The sequence below is a fragment of the Debaryomyces hansenii genome, assembly GCF_000006445.2.
Source record: "Debaryomyces hansenii CBS767 chromosome G complete sequence".
Lineage (NCBI taxonomy): Eukaryota > Fungi > Ascomycota > Pichiomycetes > Serinales > Debaryomycetaceae > Debaryomyces > Debaryomyces hansenii.
In genome coordinates, this window is record NC_006049.2 from 128,261 (window position 1) to 151,316 (window position 23,056).

Sequence of the window (23,056 nt, forward strand, 5' to 3'; positions counted from 1 at the left end):
TGTTGCTTTTCTGATTTCAATTTTGGCCGGTAAATACCTAAAGTAAGAGCGAAACGACAGTTTACCATGTCATGATTTTGTGTCACTATCAAATTCAATGAAGTTGGTGTTACTTTTAAGTTGATTAAAGAGGAAGAGACGATATATGAATATGTCAGTCGACAATGAAACCAATGCACTGAACGATACTATAGAGTCAGGACTTAATGATAATACACAAAATAGCGTAGACTCAACTGGGCATGAAGAAATGGTATCCCCAGACAAATCAAATCATTCGAATAGTAGTGCGTCATATAGTGAAAGCGACAGTGATGATGACGATTATTTTCTAAGCGATGAAGAAGAGTTGACTAACATAAATTCGAATCCTGATGAAGGGGTTACTCGTATGAATTATTCGACCAGTATGGCTGACCACATTGCATATCTATCTAATTCACTTACTTACGCATTAGACTCTTTACAGTTAGATAAGTCGCTTGTTTTACAAGCACAATTAAGTGGTCAATTGAACAACGAAAAACAAAAGATCATAGATAAAAGAAAAGAAGTCGTTGACAAAATTGAGAATTTAAAAAATCTTTATGCATACAATTTTGTCTCAACTAGTAACCTGAATCGGAAATCAAACGTCAGTAGGATGAAGAAATTAAAACAGGATATAACTGAAATCGAATACAGAATTGAGAAATTAAAATCAGGCCCTTCTAAGAATAATGGATCAACATTTCGAGCAATGTTCAAATCAAAAAACCAGAATATGGGAATCGCAAACAAATATCCTATTGAATACAACCAGGCCAAAGATAAAGTTTTAGAAAGGCAAATTGAGGAATAAAATGATATATTTTATCTATTCTCTAGTCACACGTATATATGATTCCTAAACCGTCTAACCATGATCCTACATAACCGTACATACCTATCACATGAAAGCCTTGACCAGGAGATTCCAACGTCGATAAGTGCCCACCATTTGGATTGCCGAACATTGGTGATTTTTTGCCAGTATTTGTTTCAATTTGAATAGCATCGATCCAGGCACCATTTCTAATATGGAATTTGGTAATATATTCGCCTGGACCAATATCATAATCTGAATAATGTGACTTTTCATGCCCAATCGTTACCACTTTAGGATTCACTCCTTGGCTGCTATTTCTATTCTCAGACGAATCGGACAGCTTGTTAGTTAGCTTATGTAAATAATTTCTTAGGGGAACTTTTGGAGCGTTTTTCGTTTCGCCATTATCAGAGGAATTGAAATAAAATCTAACTCCATCTAATGCCCCTCCGTGGTAGACACGAACTTTAGTAACTTTAGTAATGTCAAATCCTATTACTGATTCTTTATCCTTGCTCTTGCCTAAAAGGGCACTTTTATATCCAGTGAGCATACCTCTATTTAAGCCAAAGTCACTTTTGATTACGTTTTGAGCTGCATCAGTTGAGCAATGCTTCTTGAAGTCATTAATATACAAATCACCACCTAATGATAATATTCTTACTGCGAAATGTTCATCCACTTCATTTGTATTCTTCTTAAGAGATTGATAACAAGAATCATAGTCTAGCATTATTTCGTGTTGTAAACCTGTACCTCCATAGGACTTTGGGTAATAAGAAAATGAATGTCTTGCCAAGTCTTTAGTTATAAATTCGATCAAGTAGATGCCAGATCCAGACTTAATGAGGGCCCCTCCACGAGGCGTATTATACAGAGTCGGCGTTCTGTAGGACCCTTCATAATTATCATCCGGAATTATAGTTGTTGATTGTACCTTTCCATATGTTGGATCTTTTGCATCAACTGGCAAACTAAAGGAATCATGATAAAAAAATCTAATCAAGTCTAGCCTATTCCAATGACAAACCCGCGGCCAAATACCATTTGTATTTATCAATTGACCTCTAGATTTTGTTCTTAAGCACTCAACTTCTCTAGACATGAACGATCTGTTCCACCAAATATAATCACGAAGCATGACCCCATCAACTTGATGAGGACAGCCCAATAAATGACCAATTTCATGCATAAACGCACCCAATGTAATATTCAAACATTCCCAGCTCGTTCCGCATTGGTTACAATCGTTTGCAACTTCATTTATGGATAAATGTGTCCCATCTAGAAAGCTTGGAGTTAGTTGGGGGAAACTTGCAGGCCATGAATGTAAGCCGTGAGACCCAAATATGGCTAACTTTATATTTGAATTACCACCACCTAATGCAGCATGAGCCAAAATCATATCCAGTTTCGTATCAAAATGTGAATCCAAATACAAAACAGCACATTGAACAGCAGTCTTCAGGCGCTTGAATTTGTCACTTAACTCAGGCGTCTTCTCAATAAGCTCTAAGGCATGGCTAAAAAGCCCTCCTGTGTTGTTTCCTTTCGAATTTTGTTGTGCTAAATTAGGATCTCTTAATTCAGCTACCGTCTTGGGTGATCGCAAAACATGGATCTTGATCTCTTGATGCGGAGTAGGTGAATCGACAGTATAGCCAAATATCCCTTGATTTGAAACAGTTTCCTCCACAAATTGGAAAGATCTATTACTCATACCCGTAGATCTCATATCATCCTGCGTAAATGATTGCATTAATCTACCACCTACCTTTAACTTTTTTATCGCAGTTTGAAGATTCGCTGGTTCACCTCTCTTCAATCTATAATGTGGCATATCATAAGCCCCTTGAGAATCTTTACCTACCAAGACACATAAATGAACCGGTTTATTCTGTGGTAATGGGTTGAAATTAATATTTAACTCCGACTTATCCACAACCTGAGGCTTTCCGTGTGAGTACTCGGGGAACCCAAATGGATTCATACGACCATTATCCATAATCTCTATTTTGAGTTTATTTTTCTCATTTGGCGAGACATGGATCAATGCTTTGAAGTTACCGTTGTTGACTTCAAAACATTGTGGTGGGAATACCCTATTATCGTTATTTACAACCTGTACGATACCTTGAGTAATACCGGTCGAGGTTCTTCCACTAATAATGACCGTGGGAGATGAAACAATCTCATTATCTTGGTAATTTAACGTAATTGTCATTATTGGTCAAGTTAACTAGGAAGAATAAGGATTGCCATATTTAATAGCTCTATCACAAGGGTATAGCCTGAACTACTCTTTTGATAAAGCACGTGACACGTATACTAGACATGAAAAAGAAGCCTTCTTGGTGAATCTTTGGATCAATATCGGTTTTATCACGTAATATGTCAGATAGACGACCTAACAAACGATCAGAGGCAGCAATCGCTGCAGCAAAACACTGGAATAATAAGAAGAGACAAAGGGAAATAGATATCGATGAACAAGAGAGTAAGAAGTATACTGAGGAACCTTTGGTTGAGATTGTGGAGTCTCCGAAAGAAGTTATAATAGTGTCGTCTGAAGACGAAGCAATTGATGACAAGGACAAAAAGAAACCTAGACAAGATATTGAATTGAAAAGATCACAAATAAGACTTTTGAGTGATCCCAGCTATTCGCTACATGGAATAAAGACTGATCTTGATGTGAATAAGGACACCCTTCTGTTATCTGACTTAGTTGGCAGCAAAGATTTGAAGGAGACCTATCAGTTCAATTTTAGTGTCGACTTAGAGTTTTTTCTCATGCATTTACATCCTAATATGTCGAGGCAACGGCGAAAAATTACATTCATAACTGGGTCGAGATTACTCAATCCAGATGAACTGATCCAGGATATTGCACTTATAAAATCGAAGTTTAACATCAATGAATTAACGGCAGATCTTCCAACGCGGTTTGGAACACATCATACTAAAATGATGATTAATTTTTATGAAGATGATACTAGTGAAATAATTATAATGACATGCAATCTCCAAAAAATCGACTTTGGGGGTTTGACACAAATGTGTTGGAAGTCAGGAAGATTACATAGATCAAATGGTAACATATCCCCGGAAAGAGGAGCTCGATTTCAAAAAGACTTAAAGAATTATCTATTCAGATATAAGAAAAACCCACTACGTGAATTAGGCAAGTCTTTAGATGAGTACGATTTCCTGCCAGTTAACATAGAGTTGGTAGCATCAGCACCAGGGTTTTTTAATATGGCAGAATCAACTAATGATAGTGAAATATACGGATATGGGAAACTATACCAGGTGTTGCGAAGGAACAACTTATTGATTGATAATTCGAAGGGTGAAAATAAATACAATATATTAGCCCAGGTCTCATCTATTTCATACCCATTTGCTACAGAAAAGCTGAATACAGCGTCAATTTTTTCACATCTTTTGTGCCCTTTAATATTTTCGGGTATGTCTAAAGCGTCATTCAATTTATTAAAACCGGGAGCGGCACTGTTCAAAAGTCACCAGAATACGCATAACTACAGACCCCATATACTATATCCAAGCGTAGATGACGTGGCGAATAGCAATGTTGGATTTGCGTCTGGACAAGCACTTCATTTTAAATTTACAACAACACCAACTCATCGGAATCAATATGAACAAAATATCAAACCTTACCTATACCGATGGCAATCCGGATCGCACGCAGACGAAACAGGAAGGGAAAACGTAGTCCCACATGTTAAATTATATATGTGTGATAACGGTGACGATTGGTGTACTTTGAGGTGGGTCTTAATGGGAAGTCATAATCTCTCGAAACAGGCCTGGGGCGCCAAAAATGAGACAAAGTTTACAAACAGTGACCCACTGGTATATAAAGTATCCAGCTATGAACTAGGTGTCTTAGTTCCCGGAAATATGGATCCAAACGATGATGGTATTACGTTAAAACCAATATATGGCAGAGATACTTTCCCTGCACCCCAGCATAACAACGATACGCCTTTAAGAATTCCCTTTAAATTGCCTCCAGTGAAATATAAGCCTTCAGAAAGGCCTTGGAGTGCCTTGATAAATTATGGAAACAACTTGAAAGATAGATTTGGTCAGTGCTATTATGGTCTTGATGCTTAATCAAAGATGCGAAGGTGTCACATACTTCGCAACATAATTAAATAGTGATATGTATTTCTATTATCTCTTGGCTACATCTAACCATAGCCTAATTTATCAACTTGTACTATTACATGTAAGATTGAAATAGTCTATACATTAAGCCCAATCTAGTAAGCTAAATTAAAATAGTGGATATCTATATGCAGTATGTATGTTTACGCGTCTTTTTTTTAAAAAATCACGTCTGATCTTACATTGCATTTACAACAGGTTTCAAGATTTAGAAGTTGACGTATATTAGAATTGAATATACCTTGTGAAGGTTATAAGACTGACAGAGGAAGATCAAATATAATGCACATAAAGAGAATTATAATTCAAGGCTTCAAGACGTATAAAAATACAACGGTAATTGATCTTGTATCACCACAGCATAACGTTGTGGTTGGACGAAATGGGTCAGGGAAATCTAATTTCTTTGCTGCAATTAGGTTTGTATTATCAGATGCATACACACATATGACTCGTGAAGAAAGACAGGGGCTTATCCATGAAGGTTCAGGAACTGTAATGTCAGCATATGTTGAAATTGTATTCGACAACACAGATCGTAGATTCCCTATTGCCAAAGATGAGGTTTCTATTAGAAGAACAATAGGGTTGAAAAAGGATGATTATTCGTTAGATAATAAATCGGCAACAAGATCAGATATAATGAATTTGTTGGAGAGTGCTGGATTTTCCAGATCAAACCCGTATTACATTGTGCCTCAAGGCCGTATCACCGCATTAACGAATTCAAAGGATTCTGAAAGACTAGCATTACTAAAAGAGGTCAGTGGTGCTAAGGTATTTGAAACCAAATTGAAGGAGTCGATGAAAGAAATGAATAATTCCAATTATAAAAAGCAGAGAATAGATGAAACTTTACATTCAGTCGACGAGAGAATATCAGATTTACAAATTGAATCGAAAGATTTGAAAGAATTCCAAGGATTGGAGAAATCGAAAAAAATATTTGAATTCAACTTGTTTGACAGAGAATTGAATGACTTAAATACTCAAGTAGAATCTATTGATGAGACGTATAGTAATTTGCTATCTGAATCCCAGCAAGATCTAGAGGAATTAGATAAGCGGGAAAAGATATGTCAGCAACTTACCGATTCTATTAGTCAGTTGAAAATTTCCTTGAAAGTTACTGGATTGGACAAAGATCAAACAGACTCAGATTACAATCACTTATTGAAAGTTATAGCGGATAAAAAGGTTAAACTTGATGAATTACACTCGACTATTAATATCCAAAAAGAAGAACAAACGAATTATCATGATTCAATACAACACTACCAAAATTTAATCAAACATCATGAAGATAAAATTTCTCATTTCACACCAAACTTACAGAAATACCAGAAGAAGGAATCGAAAATCAAGAACAAGTTATTTAATTTGATTACAAAACAGAGGGCGTTGTATTCGAAGCAAAATCGATTTCTTAAATTCACGTCCAAGGAAGAAAGAGATAGGTGGTTAAAGGAACAGATATCAGAGACGTCCAAAGAGTTGGAAATAAAAGATGACATAATGAATAAGTTGGATTTCCAAGCTAATTCTGAAAGAGAAGAAATATTTGAATATAACAAACGCATTGAAGAGATTAATGAATTTCTTAGCGATGATAAACAAGGCCAAATTATTGAAGAATTGCAAGAGTCAATGAACGACTTAAAGATTAAGATAACTGAATTAACAGATCAAAGAAAGTCGTTCTGGCGTGATGAAATAAGATTGAAAAGTATTCAAGACTCGCTCAATCATGATTTGGATAATGCGAATTACTTGGTTAACCAGACAATGGATAGAGCACAATCACAAGGTCTCAGTTCTGTTAATTCAATCGTAAAAAAATTGCATTTAGAGGATTCGGTTTATGGACCATTAGCAGACTTATTTAGTGTTAGTGATAAATACAAAACTGCGGTGGAAGTTATTGCAGGAAATGCTTTATTCCATGTTGTTGTTGATAACGATAAAACGGCATCCTTGATCATGGATGAATTGAATAGGTCCAAAGCAGGTAGGGTTACATTTATGCCATTGAATAGGTTAAGCCCTATAAATATTGAATACCCAGATGGGTCAGAACATCAATGTATACCTCTAATCAAGAAACTAAAATTTAATGATGAGAAAGTTGGACGAGCTATCAGACAGGTATTTGCTAAAACAATTGTATGTAATGACTTACAAAAAGGATCAGAATTGGCAAGAGCTTTCAAAGTGAATGCAATTACGTTGGATGGTGACAGGGCGGAAACGAAGGGTGTATTAAGTGGTGGTTACAGAGATTATAAAAATTCACGTCTTGATGCTTTAAAAACACAAGCCAAAAAGAGAAACGAGATTTATAAGACTGAACAAGATTTGAAGAAATGCGTTCAAGATATTGAAAACGTCAATAGAGAACTCACGTCATACAACAATGAATTGCAATATAAGGCTCGCGAGTTAGATAAGAAATTATCTACGAAAGAACCTTTGAAAACAGAATTGGCTCAATTACAAAATAAGAAGTATAATGCTGACCAAGAATTAAACTCATTGATTACGAATATAGAAGCAGTCCGTACAATCAGAGGTAATTTGTCTACGATTTTAAATCAGCATCACGAAGAACTAAAATCAGATTTCACTCAATCTTTATCTAGCAATGAAACAAATGAATTGCAGAGTCTCAGTGCAAAGATATCCGAATGCGAGAATAAGTTGGATAGAACTGTTACAAAATTGTCTGACATAGAAGCTAAGATCTCTAAATTCGGATCAGAATTAACAGATAACTACAAACCGCATCTTTTAAAATTGATTAAAGATCGTGAAGCTCCTAATTCTAAATTAATCAAAAACCAAGTCCACGAATTAGAAAAGGAATTGGAATATTTGACTATTCAATTAGATACGGCAGAATCCAAGAACCAATCGGCAACAGATGAATTCAATAATGTCAGTGATGAAATAACGAAAAGTGATTCGTTATTGAAGAAGGCAAACGATCAACAAATCTTAATAATGAAAAAATTGGAAAAATTTTCTAAAACAACAGAGAAGAATTTATCGAAGAAAGCTATTTTAGTTGCACGTCGTGATGAAATTCAAAGAAAAATCCTGGAGTTGGGTGTTCTTCCGGAAGAAGCATTCCAGCAGTCTATCTATGATAAATTCAATTCTGATCAGTTATTGAAAAAATTGACTAATGTGAACGATAACCTTTCCAAATATTCCCATATTAATAAAAAGGCAATGGAACAATATCACACATTCACCAAACAACGTGATGAATTGATGGAAAGAAGAAAAGAATTAGAGAAATCACGGGAATCTATAGAAAACTTGATTACTAGTTTGGAGACTCAAAAGGATGAAGCTATTACTCAAAGTTTCAAACAAGTTGCAAAAAGCTTTCATGAAATCTTTGAGAAATTAGTTCCAGCTGGAGTCGGTAACTTGATTATGCAGAAGAAAGATCAAAGCTTGAATAGAAATGATGAAGAAGATGAAGACGAAATTATGAGAAGTTCCGACGAACACAGTATAGATGAAGCGCAGAATATTGATAACTATGTTGGTGTTTCTATTTCCGCCTCATTTAACTCCAAGAATGATGAGCAACAAAGAATTGAGCAGTTCTCTGGTGGTCAAAAATCGCTATGCGCTATAGCGCTTATTTTAGCCATTCAAAAATGTGATCCCGCTCCATTCTATTTATTTGATGAAATTGATGCAAATTTGGATACGCAATATAGAACTGCAGTTGCAGCTATGATCAACTCTTTATCTAACAAGGCACAATTCATTTGTACTACATTCAGGCCAGAAATGTTACAGGTGGCCGATAAATTCTACGGTGTAATGTTTAGCAACAAAGTTAGTACCGTTTCTGAGATAAATAGAGAGGAGGCTATGTCGTTTGTTGAAGGCCAGCAACAGCACTAATTTTCATTCATATTAACTAGGTGAATATTAAATGAATCAACAAGTTCTAATAATTAGTGATTAGATAATACTACATGTAGAATCTTACTCCAAGCTTAATGGAGCTTTGTTATTGTTTAGCGTTCCAATCTGATGATTTTTTTTTATACGCGAGATCTGAAAAAAATACCAAAATAGACAGGTAGCTCTACTTCTTTCTTACTTTAGTTAATCATTTGATTTTTTCGTCTTATAATATGAGCTCAAACAGGCAGCCAAAGATATTAACCCGTACCAATATTATAGACTTGATAGCAGATGGAAGAGCAATCATTATCTATAAGAACTACGTGTTAGATTTGACATCGTGGTTGTCAAAACATCCGGGTGGGGATAAAGCTGTCCATCATATGATTGGAAGAGATGCAACAGATGAAATGCATGCTTATCATAGTTTAGAAGCAGTCAGGATGTTCAAATATTGGAAGATTGGAGAAATTAATTATTATTGGGAGAATTTGTTACCACCAATTCAAGGTGCAGTATATCCTTATAATAAAGTAAATAAAGAGTCAACATTGGAGAGTAAAATAGATGAATCAAGCACAGACGCTTCAGATTGTGAATTAATGTCTTCGGCAAGCTCATCAAATTCGATTGACTTGAGCGAAGCTAAATCAAGTTTACCCAAAAGTAAGAAAGAAACAGCGGGTTCGTATAAAGGATTAGGATATCCAAAAGGATATGTCGAACCTAAAGTAGCTCAGAACATATCTGTGATTGACTTGAAAAACAAAGACGAAATTTTCCCTATTTTGACTGACCAGACAATTATAGACCCCAAATTACTCGTAACTAATTATGATAATACATTATCTCAGAAAGATATATTGAGTCTACCTGCATTGGATTATAAAACACAACAGATGTTGCGAGACAAATATAATGAGTTACATGAGATAGTTATAAAGAATGGGTTTTATCAGTGTCATTATTTTCTGTATGTTAGAGAATTGATTAAAATTGGAAGTTTATTCCTTTATTCCTTTTCATTCTTTAAATTGGGCTATTTAAAATTAAGTGCCTTTTTCATGGGAATGGCATGGCAACAGATGACTTTTATTGCCCATGATGCCGGTCATGTTTCCATTACACATAATTATCAAATAGATAATATATTTGGGATGCTAATTGCAGACTGGTTTGGTGGTCTAAGTTTAGGGTGGTGGAAGAGAAATCATAATGTTCATCATTTGATTACTAACGATCCGGTACATGATCCAGATATTCAACATTTACCTTTCTTTGCTGTCAGCGTTAGATTATTCGAAGACGTTTACTCGACTTACTATGAGAAATATCTACCTCTAGATGTGGTAGCAAAAAAGATGATACGTATACAGGAATATTTGTATTATCCTATATTATGTTTTGGAAGATTTAATTTATATAGGTTATCGTGGCTGCATTTAATTTTTGGTGATGGCCCTCGCCATGGGAAAGCTGCATGGTTCAGATACTTTGAATTAGTCGGCTTATCATTTTTCTTTTATTGGTTTTTCTACTTATTGGTATTCAAGTCAATTGAACTGAACTCGGATAGATTTGCATATGTTATGGTTAGTCACATAACCACAATGATAGTTCACGTTCAAATCACTTTATCACATTTTGCAATGTCAACATCAGATTTGGGTGTTAGCGAAAGCTTCCCTCTGAGACAACTCAGGACGACAATGGATGTTGATTGTCCTGAATGGTTGGATTTTCTTCATGGTGGATTGCAATTTCAGGCAATTCACCATTTGTTTCCAAGATTACCAAGACATAATTTCAGAAACGTTCAGCCATTTGTTATTGATTTCTGTAAAGATGTGGGGTTGCGTTATTCTATTTATGGCTTCGGAGAAGGAAATGACTTAGTTCTTGGAAAATTGGCCGAGATTGGGAACCAATGCAGCGTTATGTTAGATGCTACAAAACAATTAAAAAACAGTGATCACTGAATAATTTATTATGCCTTAGATATGCTTTAATATGCCTAGAAATATTTATATACGTAACAGATGTTTATATTGTCACATCGTGGTCAATTAGACCTTTTTCATTTAGAAACTCTAAAAATTCCAAAACTTTGCTATTTTCATTCTCATAATGATCCTTTTGTACTAGCATCTTGAATAGCAATGGATGCGTATTTGTATCTTTCTCATTTAGATACATCTCATTTTTGAATCTTTGGGGTATCACAACCAGTATATTGTTAATAGTTTTAGTATTTTGTGAAGGCTTCACTCCACCAGTTCCTGTAGATTCGTGAAGATTTTTACATTTATTCCCAAATTTGCATCTTTTGTTATTTTGATAGAACTTACATATATTCTTCGGCTTCTTGGTATTCTGCGTACCACTTGTTTCATTAATTCTTTTCTTTGGATTCGTGGACGTATTTTCCTGCCCTTGACGGCTTTTCTCCTTTTCTTCTATATTCCGTCTTGACGGCCATTTCTTTTTTCTTTCTTCTATCCATTTATTAATATCCTCCTCGGTCTCCAAGGTTATATTTGTCCCTGGTATAAATACAGGTTCATTTGATTTGCCTTGGGTTTCCGGACAGTCGTGTGCTAAAACTCCCTCTTCATCTTCACTTCCTTCTTTGTGCTCCAATTCATTTGTATCATTTGAACTATTCGGCAAGTACGTTGGTAAATCTCCCAAAGCATTTGGATCTTGCAGTGTTGATCTATCCTCTCTCACTGGGTCATTATTGAATCGATTATTAGGATTCGGATTCCTTTTATCTAGGTTCCCTCGGATATTAGAATTGTTAGAATTGTTAGAACCAGATTTCTTAGGAGGCGGTGGTGGCGGTGGAGCATATACAAAATCCATCATATATACCTATTTCAGCTCTACAGCTAGTATTTAATTTGGTGGAGCTTATCTAGTACGATGCGCAATGAGCGATGCCTATAAAAAACCGGATCAAGTAATGTCGCGCATTTAATCGCATTGGAACACTAACACGACATGTATTAGACTTGTTACGTCCGTCGAAGCACAGCCTATATTCTCTGCATTATATTTGGAAAATCTGGAAATTCCATTCGATACCTCAATCATTACCATATTTTAGTCATAGCCTGTACCTTGACCCTATTGTAACCCTTCGTACTTTTGCACAGCTATTCTCAATTTTCCATGGTATATGCATGAAACCAAGCAGTTGAAATAACCAAATGAACCGTATGACCGTATGACCATATGACCATATGACCATCTTCCATCTCTAATCATTAACTATGATGCTAATTATAGATTTAAGTCGACTTCGTCTTGGTCTCTTTAATGTAGTGGTTAGATCATCAAAAGTAGAGAAGAAAAATCACATGACCGAGGTTTTACAATAAACTATCTTTGACGTGAAACAGAACAATAAATGAATTATTCAATAAAAACACATTTTATTTTCGTCAAAATCAACTTGAAGCGATAGAAATTTAAATAACAATTGTAATTTGAGAAAATGGTAAGTTTAGATTGGAACAGGAAAAGATAATAATGAGTTGAGTAGGAATACTAACGAAATATAGTCGTATTATCAACAAGGTCCACCTCAGCAAGGCCCACCACAAGGTTACTACCAACAAGGCCCTCCACAGGGATATTACCAACAACAGCAACAACCAATGTATGTCCAGCAAAAACCTCAAAAGCTGGGAGGGGGATGTTGCTCTGCGTTCTGTGGATGTTGTGCTGCTATAATCTGTTGTTGTTGTGCAGAAGAATGTTTGGGTGCTGCTTTAGGTTGAACAAATTAACATAATTATTCATATCAGTCTCATAGATTTTATTGCTATAAATGTGTTTAGAAAAATTTTTCAGTTTTACGTTTTAATACTCCCTTACGAATGAAATTTTAGTCTGTTTACAATTTGTGTAGATCACTTGAATACAAGGGGAACAAAATTTGATTTAAGGTATTCTTTAAAAAAAACATAGCTTTTGAAACTTCTTAGTTTGTAATTTAGGTCTTAGAAAGACATTCCTCAATTTAGTATGTCTAGCTTAACCTCATACCGCATAATGTTCTTATTTACAAAATCTAGGTACGGCTGGAGTTCGCCGCACTGATTATCGACTAGTACTGTATTTTGATTTAGTCACCGAAGATAAAGACTAGATCCTAGGTAAGGATGTTAATACAGCATGACTAGAGATTATATGCCCAGTAGGAGAGATCAATTATTTATTTGGGTATGAGTTGAAAAGTCCCAAATTGTGAATAACGAGAAGCTGTTTCTCAACTTGAACTATTGTTACAGTTCACTTAAATGAGCCTCAGTGTAATATTTTACCCTACAGTACCGAAATCAGTTTAATCCGTGAAATTATGTAAAGCTACTAACTATATCTATTTAGAAGAATTATTTCTTGTTCTTCTTATTTGAAGTTGAGTTCTTTGGCAATTCCTTAACAAATGGAATGAATTCAGGTTCACCAGGAATATATCTTCTTAAAACTTCTGGAATAACTAACCCGTCTTCAGTTTGGTAGTTTTCTAAAATACAACATAAAGCTCTTTGGGTGGCTGATAAAGTGGAGTTCAAACAATGAACGTACTTCTTCTCGGTTTGGTTCTGTTGCTTAATACCACATCTAATTTCCAAGTTACGCGATTGATAATCGGTACAGTTAGAACAAGAGACTAATTCCTTATATTCCTTTTGGAACGGGAACCATGCTTCTAAGTCGTACTTCTTAGCAGCTGCGTTGTTTAATTCTCCAGAGACAATACCTACAACCCTGTATGGTAAACCCAAAGATTTGTAAAATTCTTCCGATAAACCAATCATTCTGTCGAATTCTTCCCAAGACTTTTCTGGTTCAGTCAAAACGAATTGTTCGATCTTTTCGAAAGCATGGACTCTGAAAATACCCCAAGCATCCTTACCATGAGAACCAGCTTCTCTACGGAAACATGAGGAGTAACCCGCATATCTGACTGGTAATTGTTCTTGAGGAGATTCAAACCATTCACCAGCGTGGTAAGCAGAAATTGGTTGTTCAGAAGTAGCAATTAAGTATTTTTCATCGTCACCATCCATAACTTTATATAATTCTTCGTCGAATTGAGATAATTGGGCAGTCTTGGCCATGACTTCTTTATTCATCATAACTGGAGCTTGCAAAGGAGTGTAATCATTCTTAGCTAAGAAACTCAAACCATAGTTGATTAAGGCTTGGTTTAAGAAAACACCATAGTTTCTTAAGAAATAACCACGGTGTCCAACTATTCTTACACCTCTTTCAGGATCGTAACCATCCAATCTCAACAAAATTTCGTGATGTGATAATTTGGCTTCAGCACCAGTACAAGATGCAATTGAACCAATTTCAGCAAGAGATTCTGGCTTCCAAGTTCTAACTAATTCATTGTTATCTTCATCTTGTGATTCAACAACTGATTTATGAACAAGGTTACCTACTTGATTAACCTTATTACGCAAATCAGCATCGGCCTTTTGCTCTTGTTCAATAAAAGATTTTTTATCAGCAACAAGCTTATCCTTCTGTGCTAATAAATCACCAGCATCTTCCTTGGCCTTAAACTTTTGACCAATTTGCTTTTGAAGAGCATTCAATTCTTTGTTTAAAGCATCTAAGTCAAATCTAATCTTGGTCCAGTCCTTATAATCTGCAATAATTTCATCAACAATTTCAATAGAGTCACCTCTTTTCTTTTGCGATTCTTTGATTTTTTCTGGTTCACCACCCTTTTCCACAAGGAATGCGTTAATATCCAACATTTTGTCTACGGAACTTTTGTATCTGTTCGAATGAAGAATATTTCAATTTACGTCCGTCCAAGTGAACAGAAAAAAATTTAAACCTTCAAATATATGCAGGAATATGATACTTGATAGATTTCATGCCTTTTATCATACTAATTTAGCATATTGATCTATATTTTATAAAAATCTATTTGGGATACAATTCTAAGGCATGTCATGCAATCATTGATATTTGATAGGGCTGTAAGGAAAATAAGCCCTTTGGAGTTTGCAACTGCCATCTCCGAATCATTTTACACGGGACTTCATCAAGCGGCTAGAACAGATGTCTTCCCGAGCAACTGCCATGCTAATGCTGCTGTGAATAGTTTATCATTGGAAAAAAATGATTATCAGTTCTTATTAAGCTCGTGTGCAGATTCATCCATTAAATTATGGGATTTGAAGTTTCAGGATACTCAGGAGGACGCTCAGGATACATCGCTTGCAGGGCAAACTTATGATAATTATGACTACGATAATCCTGTATCAACTTTCCAGAATGTGGCAACAATCCCAAGGAGAGCAGCACATACGTTTGGTGTTTCTTGTATTCAATGGTGGCCATTTGATACGGGGATGTTTGTTTCAAGCTCATTCGATCATACTGTTAAAATTTGGGATACCAATGAATTGACCCCAGTTCACGTATTCGATATGGACAACCGAGTATACTCATTCGATATATGTGGCCACTCGGCTAACAATATGACCGCTAGTGCTTTAGTCGCAGTAGCTAGTGACCAGCCTTTTTTGAGGCTACTTGATTTGAGATCCACATCGAGTGCCCATACATTGCACGGACACAAGGGAAAAACATTATGTGTCAAGTGGCATCCACAAGACCCCAACTTGTTAGCGTCGGGTGGTTTTGATGGTGAAGTAAAAATATGGGACATACGAAGAAGCAAGAGTTGTTTGTGTCGACTTGATATGCTCAGGACCAGTACGGCTGAACTGTCACTTACCTTCACTAATCTTACCCAGCCGTCTGTGAAAGCCCACCTGGGCCCTGTAAACGGATTGGTGTGGGATGAAGCGGGACACACTCTTTTCACTGCTGGAAATGACGATAAGGTACGAGTGTGGGACATGGTTTCTACATTGGCACCTCCTGTTAACAAGCTAATAAACTTCGGGCCCTTGACTAGAAACAAATACCCGCAAACTATACCTCTCATATTAAGTCCCAAACATGAATCCGAATTACAATATCTTTTGTTTCCCTCCGACAATGGTGATATCTTCATCTTCAGAACAATCGATGGTAAATTAGTTTCCAGGCTTACGAGGAAAGGTACAAAGAACTCAGGCAGAACATCATCTATGGTGAATGCCGGCCCTTTTTCTGCTACATATTACTGCGGTACCATGGACGGTGAAATCGTTAGTTGGTCACCTAAGTGGGAACAACCAAATCTAGATAATATTCTTGACCCAAATATTCATCACTTAGATGATGAAAACATCTCTAAAGCCAAATTGTTAGATATAGAAGAGGCTAGACTGATGCTTAGTGATGATCCTTATTTTAAATAGTATGGCTCCTATATACCTTTTAACCATAGTAACCATTTTCACGTGCCCTGTTTCAGAGGATGTTTTTTTAATGAGCGCGTAATTTCATATATTAATCTGATCATACAGAGGAAGTGTTATTCTAAAGCATTGAAGTAGAAAGGAATAGAACCTGAAAATGGCGAAGTTGAAGTTGAAAGTTGTTCTTGTTCCTATACAATTTTCAGATGTTCCGTCTTCAAATCTAGATTCTAGTCAGAGTAGAAGATTTTTGCACTTGGCAGACTCAGATTCAGATTTAGGTAAAGTATGTGATGAGCTTACAAAAAGATATGCTAAGCTTTATCCTGATGATGATAAGTTAGCTATAATGAGTCTTCAGGATGATGATAGATGTGATTTAGATCCAGATTTTGAAGCAGGTGAAGCATTAAATTCTGGGGATATCATTAGAGTGATTGTGGAAAACGAACTTCAAAATTTGAGCAATCATACTACCTTCAATCAGCTGCTGATGATTGCAGCTGATAGCACACCAGCGGTAATGAGATTAGTTGACTTGAACAAACAGACCCAGAGTACTCCTATTTACCCACCTGCACCTGTACTTACTCAGGATTCTACGTTTCCGACCAGTAGTCGTAAGCGAACTAAGGAGTATTTTGATCTGACAGATACAAATATTCCTTCAAAACATGCGAGACGGACAGTTTGGTCATCGAGGAATGAATCGTTTATAGAGCCTAAGGTGCCTGTTATTCCTTTAACCCCACAATTAAATGTTTCGAAAAAACGCAAAAATAATTCATCACCTCCTAAGACTCAAAATCTGGATATAGAGGATATTACTGAGACCAATATTTCTTTACCTCCACCAGACATTGGTGATGATCGTTCAATTCCGCAGAAAAAGAGCTCCTCTACGAAACCAAATGAAGAAGCTTTGCCCGGCAACAAACGTATCACCTCTGGTATGCTAAGTATGCCTACCCATGCGCAGTTAGAGAAGGAAGAAATTCGTCAACCAAAATTAAGTAAGCCTAGTAAACATTACCTTTATTCAAGAGCTTTATACTCTGATATGGGGGGATCAGAGACAACATCTTCAGATTTAGACTCGGATGAAACCAGCTTAGATTTTAAAGACAAAAGTCTTCAAATAGGGGTAGAAAATATATCGAAAGATGATGAAGTGGAGGACAGACCGCTTGCTTCATTATATGAAGAAACCATTAAAAACTCACCTAGTATCCAAGAGGAAACTTTAACAAAGACTGAAATTATGAATCTTTTCAAGAATGGTATGAAGATTCCAGCAAGATTACAAAATAAGTCACAAAACGAGTCAGCCAGATCTAGAAACTTGTCTGCTTTAATGAAAAACCTTGAAATTGACATGGTTGACAAGAACCCCGTTTTATCATCAGAACAAAAACGGGCGACGAGGGCTGCAGCCAAAAGGAAGACAAGAACAGCTTTAAAGAAGGCTCAGACAAGTAAAATTGCTAATCCAGACAGTAAAGATTCTAATCTTATGACTTCCCTTTCTGGTTCGCAGAAAGGTGCTCATTCGAAAAGTTCCCATCCGAAACGTTCGGAATCGAAAAGTCCTGAGCGGAAAAGTTCTGAGCCTAAAAATTCTGAACCAAAAAGCTCTGAGCCAAAAAGCTCTGAGCCAAAAAATTCTGAGCCAAAAAATTCTGAGCCAAAAAGTACTGAACCAAAAAGTACTGAACCAAAAAGTACTGAACCAAAAAGTACTGAACCAAAAAGTTCCGAACCAAACAGTATTAAGTCGAAAAGTTCTGAGACAAAAGGTTCTGAGACAAAAGGTTCTGAGACGAAAGGTTCCGATCCCAAAAGTTTTGACCGTGAAATTTCTGATCCTAAAGATTCTGATCCTAGACATGCCATCAAATATATATCGCACCCTTCAGAATTATTTAACTCTTTGAAATCTATATCGGCCTTCAATAAAGAGGTAACAAATAAGAATACGAATGGAGTTTCATCTTTTCATAATAATAAAACCGTTAGTGGATCAAGGGATACACGCACGAAAGATCCAGTGAAACATATCAAAAAGACTGATCCAAATAACAATAAAAAGGGCAAGCAATCTGAATCAAAACATGAAGTGGTCGACAAAATTCATGTGAAAGAAGCGGCGCCATCTATCAACATTGATTCATCTAATGACATACAACTAAAGGAAGAAATGGAGACAAATGGACAAGAAATAAAACCACACTATCCGCCCGAAGGATTTCAACCAAGTTTCACGGATCTTGCAGGAACTTCAAAATTAGGAGCACTTTTTGAAAAAATGAAACAATTCGATGAAAAATTGAATGTTTTAAATAAGAAAGGAAGGTACAATACTAAACAACTTTCTCAACGTGATAGCGATAATATTGAATCTAGCAGTCTGCATAAGGACAGGATAACAGAACCTCAGATTAATACCACCAAGCTGATCAGTTCTCCTAAAAATGACGCAAACACTAATAAAGAAATTCATAGCTCTCCAACTAAGGAAGAACAAACTAAGAATAGCATACAAGTAGTCAAACCACTAACATCAAATGAAAGTAAGAATACTCTATCCGAGCATAATGATGTTTTGCCAACAACCACGCAATGTCAGCAAATGGGCAACCTAGGTATTTATGCTAATTTGAACTCCTACCCGATCAGTTATAATAATATAACTTCCAATTCTCATTTCGCTAATAATACCGGCGATAGGAATAATTCGAGTACTTTGAATAATTTACTGCAAGTAACCGAAACTAAAAATATTTCTAATGTGAACAGTCCAATAAGTAAGAGTAATAATAGGGATATACCTAGTACTATGAACAATCTAATGAGTAAAGCTAATGATAATACTTCTGTTCCTGGTAATTCAATAAGTAAGAGCAATGATAGGGGTATACCTAGTACTGTGAATAATACAATGAGTAAAGCTAATGATAATACTTCTGTTCCTAGTAATTCAATAAGTAAGAGCAATGATAGGGGTATACCTAGTACTGTGAATAATACAATGAGTAAAGCAGATAATAAAGGTATTTTTAATAATTTGAGTAGCACAATTTTTAAAGCTAGTGAGAAGAGTATGTCTAATATGAACAAAGCGATGGGTAAAAATGACATGGATATTTCCAATGATATAAGTACTACAACGAATAAGACCAATGATAACAGTATCCATAGTTATTTGGGCAATACAATGGGTAAACCAATTCACAACAATATTTCTCAAAATATGAACAATGTAATAGGTAAAGTCAATTATAATGATATTCATAACGACAAGCATATTGCAATGAGTAATCATAATCCAGGAATACTGAGAAAGATAATTGGCGACACCGCCAGTAAAATATCTAGTTTGAATGACAAAATATCAAATAATGATAATGTTGTACTGGCAAGCATTAACGGGGCTAAAAAAATTACAGGTACCAATCATATTGAAGACAAAGTTTCCGATCAAGGCAAAAGTATAGGATCAAGTAATACTGGCCAACATGCTGGCGTTAAATATCCATATGTTAAATCTAATGTTACAAATGGACCTGAGAAAACTACGGAATTCTTGAAAAGTAAATATCTGCCGCATTCTACGCCCAATGATCATCGTATCCAGAAAAGAGTTCAAGATGTTTATTCCACTCCATACGATCCTTCTAAACTGACGAATGATAAGGTGAATAACTTTGATTTCAAGAAAAGAAACCTTGGTACAAATCCCAGCCGTCCTGTTTCAAGCAGTGGTAATAACATAGATACTGTTGTGTTTTCAGCTACGAATGGCTATACTAATCCAAAGGGTTTTCCTAATCAGGAAAATTTTCAATCTCTCAATTTGCAAAGACTTGAAACTAGTCGACAAGACTCTAATATCGCTAGAGATAATAATTCAAACTCAAATTCAAACAACAATATTCGAACCGATGGTCTAGTACCTCCAATTACGAAAAATACTACTAATCAGTTACATAGAGCCGATACAACTAATGATTCAAAACTCAAGGATCTTTTTCTGAGAGTTGATTCAAAGTTGCATAATTCTGCCGAAACTAACACATCATCTCCAGAGAAGCTGAAATCTCCAAGTACACCGACTAAAGTGAGTGCACCAGCTAAACTGGCAAAGATTCACGGTATTACCCTTACCAATTCAAGTTTATCACTAAATGTGGCTGGTAGTTCTAGATTTGCAGAGCGTAGAAATAAGCACCCTGCGGATTATTCAAACGTATCCTCAATTGCTAAACAACCAAATGAACATGAGAGAATTAAATTACGTGCGGAAAGTATTAAGTCTAATCCATTTATTCTGGATGTGCTGCCATTGCATGGTGGTGAAGCGTTGAGTAAAGAAGATGCCAAAAAAGACGCTGATGATTCAACTAAGCAAAAGAAATTGGGCCTGAACAAAAGAAAACACAATAGATCATATTCTAATGTTTCATCATCATCATCATCTGATGAAAGCCCAAGTTCAGAGTCTGAAAATAATGATTCGGACGTTGAGAATAAACGGCCACGTCTTGCGGCTGCTGTTCCTTTGTCTACTTTTTCCCACCCAAATGTATTGCATCAAAGCCAAACAATATTCTCTCCAGCCTCTAAGGAGAAAGAATTACTTCAAACACGTAAGGAAGATGGTTCCCATCTCTATGCTACCACAGTTTCTCAAGAATCACCCCAAAAGACCCCTGAAACACCAAGCAGTTATCAGGATAAGGGTAATATTAAGAAACCAATATTAACTTCGTTAAGTGATTTGGCTTTGCGTGGAGTTCCCGATGTTGAATCAACTTCCACGGTAGATCCTGTGACAAAAGATATTAAGAAAAGCAAAGATGAAACAACAGATGGTGAAACTACAGATGAAGTAGGCTCCTCGTCGTCTTCATCAGCGACAGATAGTGATGATTCAGATAGTGATCAAGACACTTCCGGAAAGTTTATAAATATTAAAAAATTGAATAAAGGCAAACCCAAGAGGAATAAAGGGGGGTTTTCTGCTCTTATGAAGGACGCTAGAAAATTTTGATCATATGTATCTGTGTAATTTTAATATATTAATAATCTATAATAATTGCATTTTCATTGTTTATATAAACTTCTACCAATTACATCAACACTCCATGCATTATAATCGTAGTTTCTTGATGTTCCAGCTGACACTTGTACGTCAGATATCAGAAGTAAAATATTTTCATAGATTTCTGTAATCCATCCCTGCGCAACCTCAGGCTGCTCCAAAAATAAAGCACCAACATACTGTTCAAAATAATCAGCTATAAATTCTTGCTCATAGCCTCTTACTTCATCATTATCAAATTTTGAGTTTGAATTCTTCCATTGGTTCAAGTGAGGAACATATGACTTTCTCAATAATTTGAAAACCACAACATCATCTAACCCTTTGTGAAGATTGTAAGCCAATGCTAATTCTGATAGCAAGGTATTTGTCGCTAGTATAGTTCGTAACAAATTGTAAGATTTCCTTCCAAATTGGATAGGTGAGCTATCATTCCGGCTTCCACGATACTTGTATAGCAAATTTGACGATTCACGGGCTAGGTAGAAATCACCCAATCCATCTAAGAATGATAGATCGTACTTTATAATATTGTAAGCCCGTTGGGCTAATGTAATGTTCCGCCGCTTTAACTCTTTAGAGAACGTATGCTTAGAATCCAACAAACCTCGGTACAATTCTTTATGCATAAGTGATTTAGCCAATAGTTCCTTATTATGTATCTTTGGTAATGGCGGTAACAGAATTTTATAATCTTTTGTTTCAAACATAGTAATAAATTTTGGCTCATTACTATATAATTTAGCACGATTTATAGGCACACTATTGTAATATTGTTTCATTAATTCTAATATTTTCATGTTACTGGCATCGTCTTGTTGATTATAATCTTCAATAATTCTATTATTGTTAGAATTAATATAAATATTAACAATCTTATCCGTAATATCTTCAATATTGTTCTCTGATTGAGATACAATCATATATCCAACGGCTATGAAGAACCACCTGAAGTCAGATATACTATGCCTATTTGAGAGTTTAGGACTTTCATACATAACCTCACTAGGATAATTATTGGAATTGGACCCAAAATAGACTAAATCTCGCAATTGTTGTGCTGTATTGCTATTCATATCGTTTGGTTTCAATTCCCTCTTTATGAAAGAAGATAAGTCGAAAACAACCGTTTTTATAATCCCCCCACCTCCGACAGTCAATAAATGGCTAAACTTCTGGTATAGTTGTAATTTCACAATGTCATGTCCCAATGTATAAAGATGATGTCTAATCCATGAAGTTCCTAGTAAGTTATTTAGTTGACTGGGAATAAGTAAACCACCGTTAGTTCTCATAGTCTTCATATCAAAATGATAACCTAGCTTAATCGACAGACCATTTATTCGTTTTAAGATAGGATTACGATGATTCCTTAAGAGTAACATCATTTTAGAATAAGCAGCTTGCTAAATCAAGAATCCCTTAAGGGTCAATAGTAATCTTATATTAAGATAAACACGTTTAACCGATTTTGTGTGATCATTCTTATCGCAATTCCTCCATACTATTTTAGGGTGCAAAATTGTACTTGCAGATATCCCATAGATTATTATTTCAGAGCATAAATAGCCAAAATACTATCTTAGATATTCCACTTTACCAGAACGCATAAACTAACCATATGTTAAAAAGCCA

General features: G+C 35.7%; 11 protein-coding genes across 11 annotated transcripts; 7 read left to right on the forward strand and 4 right to left on the reverse strand. All coding sequences in view use genetic code 12, as the record gives it.

Moving 5' to 3' along the window:
• Positions 1-145: 145 nt before the first annotated feature.
• On the forward strand, positions 146-841 carry DEHA2G01540g (DEHA2G01540p; the record flags this gene model as incomplete). Its single annotated transcript, XM_461607.1, has 1 exon — positions 146-841. The coding sequence occupies one exon, from the start codon at positions 146-148 to the stop codon at positions 839-841; it is 696 nt and encodes a 231-aa protein (XP_461607.2).
• Positions 842-863: 22 nt separating this feature from the next.
• DEHA2G01562g (DEHA2G01562p) lies at positions 864-3,071 on the reverse strand (the record flags this gene model as incomplete). The annotated part of the gene is made up of 1 exon (XM_461608.1): positions 864-3,071. One exon carries the CDS (start codon positions 3,069-3,071, stop codon positions 864-866), a length of 2,208 nt encoding a protein of 735 aa, XP_461608.2.
• Positions 3,072-3,238: 167 nt separating this feature from the next.
• DEHA2G01584g (DEHA2G01584p) lies at positions 3,239-4,990 on the forward strand (the record flags this gene model as incomplete). Its single annotated transcript, XM_461609.1, has 1 exon — positions 3,239-4,990. The coding sequence occupies one exon, from the start codon at positions 3,239-3,241 to the stop codon at positions 4,988-4,990; it is 1,752 nt and encodes a 583-aa protein (XP_461609.2).
• Positions 4,991-5,326: 336 nt separating this feature from the next.
• Positions 5,327-8,968, forward strand: DEHA2G01606g (DEHA2G01606p; the record flags this gene model as incomplete). Its single annotated transcript, XM_461610.1, has 1 exon — positions 5,327-8,968. The coding sequence occupies one exon, from the start codon at positions 5,327-5,329 to the stop codon at positions 8,966-8,968; it is 3,642 nt and encodes a 1,213-aa protein (XP_461610.2).
• A 236-nt stretch (positions 8,969-9,204) lies between these two features.
• Positions 9,205-10,953, forward strand: DEHA2G01628g (DEHA2G01628p; the record flags this gene model as incomplete). The annotated part of the gene is made up of 1 exon (XM_461611.1): positions 9,205-10,953. The coding sequence occupies one exon, from the start codon at positions 9,205-9,207 to the stop codon at positions 10,951-10,953; it is 1,749 nt and encodes a 582-aa protein (XP_461611.2).
• Positions 10,954-11,017: 64 nt separating this feature from the next.
• DEHA2G01650g (DEHA2G01650p) lies at positions 11,018-11,842 on the reverse strand (the record flags this gene model as incomplete). The annotated part of the gene is made up of 1 exon (XM_461612.1): positions 11,018-11,842. One exon carries the CDS (start codon positions 11,840-11,842, stop codon positions 11,018-11,020), a length of 825 nt encoding a protein of 274 aa, XP_461612.2.
• Positions 11,843-12,473: 631 nt separating this feature from the next.
• On the forward strand, positions 12,474-12,759 carry DEHA2G01672g (DEHA2G01672p; the record flags this gene model as incomplete). The annotated part of the gene is made up of 2 exons (XM_461613.1): positions 12,474-12,476; positions 12,541-12,759. The coding sequence occupies 2 exons, from the start codon at positions 12,474-12,476 to the stop codon at positions 12,757-12,759; spliced, it is 222 nt and encodes a 73-aa protein (XP_461613.2).
• A 615-nt stretch (positions 12,760-13,374) lies between these two features.
• Positions 13,375-14,757, reverse strand: DEHA2G01694g (DEHA2G01694p; the record flags this gene model as incomplete). Its single annotated transcript, XM_461614.1, has 1 exon — positions 13,375-14,757. One exon carries the CDS (start codon positions 14,755-14,757, stop codon positions 13,375-13,377), a length of 1,383 nt encoding a protein of 460 aa, XP_461614.1.
• Positions 14,758-14,958: 201 nt separating this feature from the next.
• Positions 14,959-16,320, forward strand: DEHA2G01716g (DEHA2G01716p; the record flags this gene model as incomplete). Its single annotated transcript, XM_002770515.1, has 1 exon — positions 14,959-16,320. The coding sequence occupies one exon, from the start codon at positions 14,959-14,961 to the stop codon at positions 16,318-16,320; it is 1,362 nt and encodes a 453-aa protein (XP_002770561.1).
• Positions 16,321-16,477: 157 nt separating this feature from the next.
• On the forward strand, positions 16,478-21,370 carry DEHA2G01738g (DEHA2G01738p; the record flags this gene model as incomplete). Its single annotated transcript, XM_002770516.1, has 1 exon — positions 16,478-21,370. The coding sequence occupies one exon, from the start codon at positions 16,478-16,480 to the stop codon at positions 21,368-21,370; it is 4,893 nt and encodes a 1,630-aa protein (XP_002770562.1).
• Positions 21,371-21,423: 53 nt separating this feature from the next.
• Positions 21,424-22,809, reverse strand: DEHA2G01760g (DEHA2G01760p; the record flags this gene model as incomplete). Its single annotated transcript, XM_002770517.1, has 1 exon — positions 21,424-22,809. One exon carries the CDS (start codon positions 22,807-22,809, stop codon positions 21,424-21,426), a length of 1,386 nt encoding a protein of 461 aa, XP_002770563.1.
• Between the last annotated feature and the right edge of the window lie 247 nt (positions 22,810-23,056).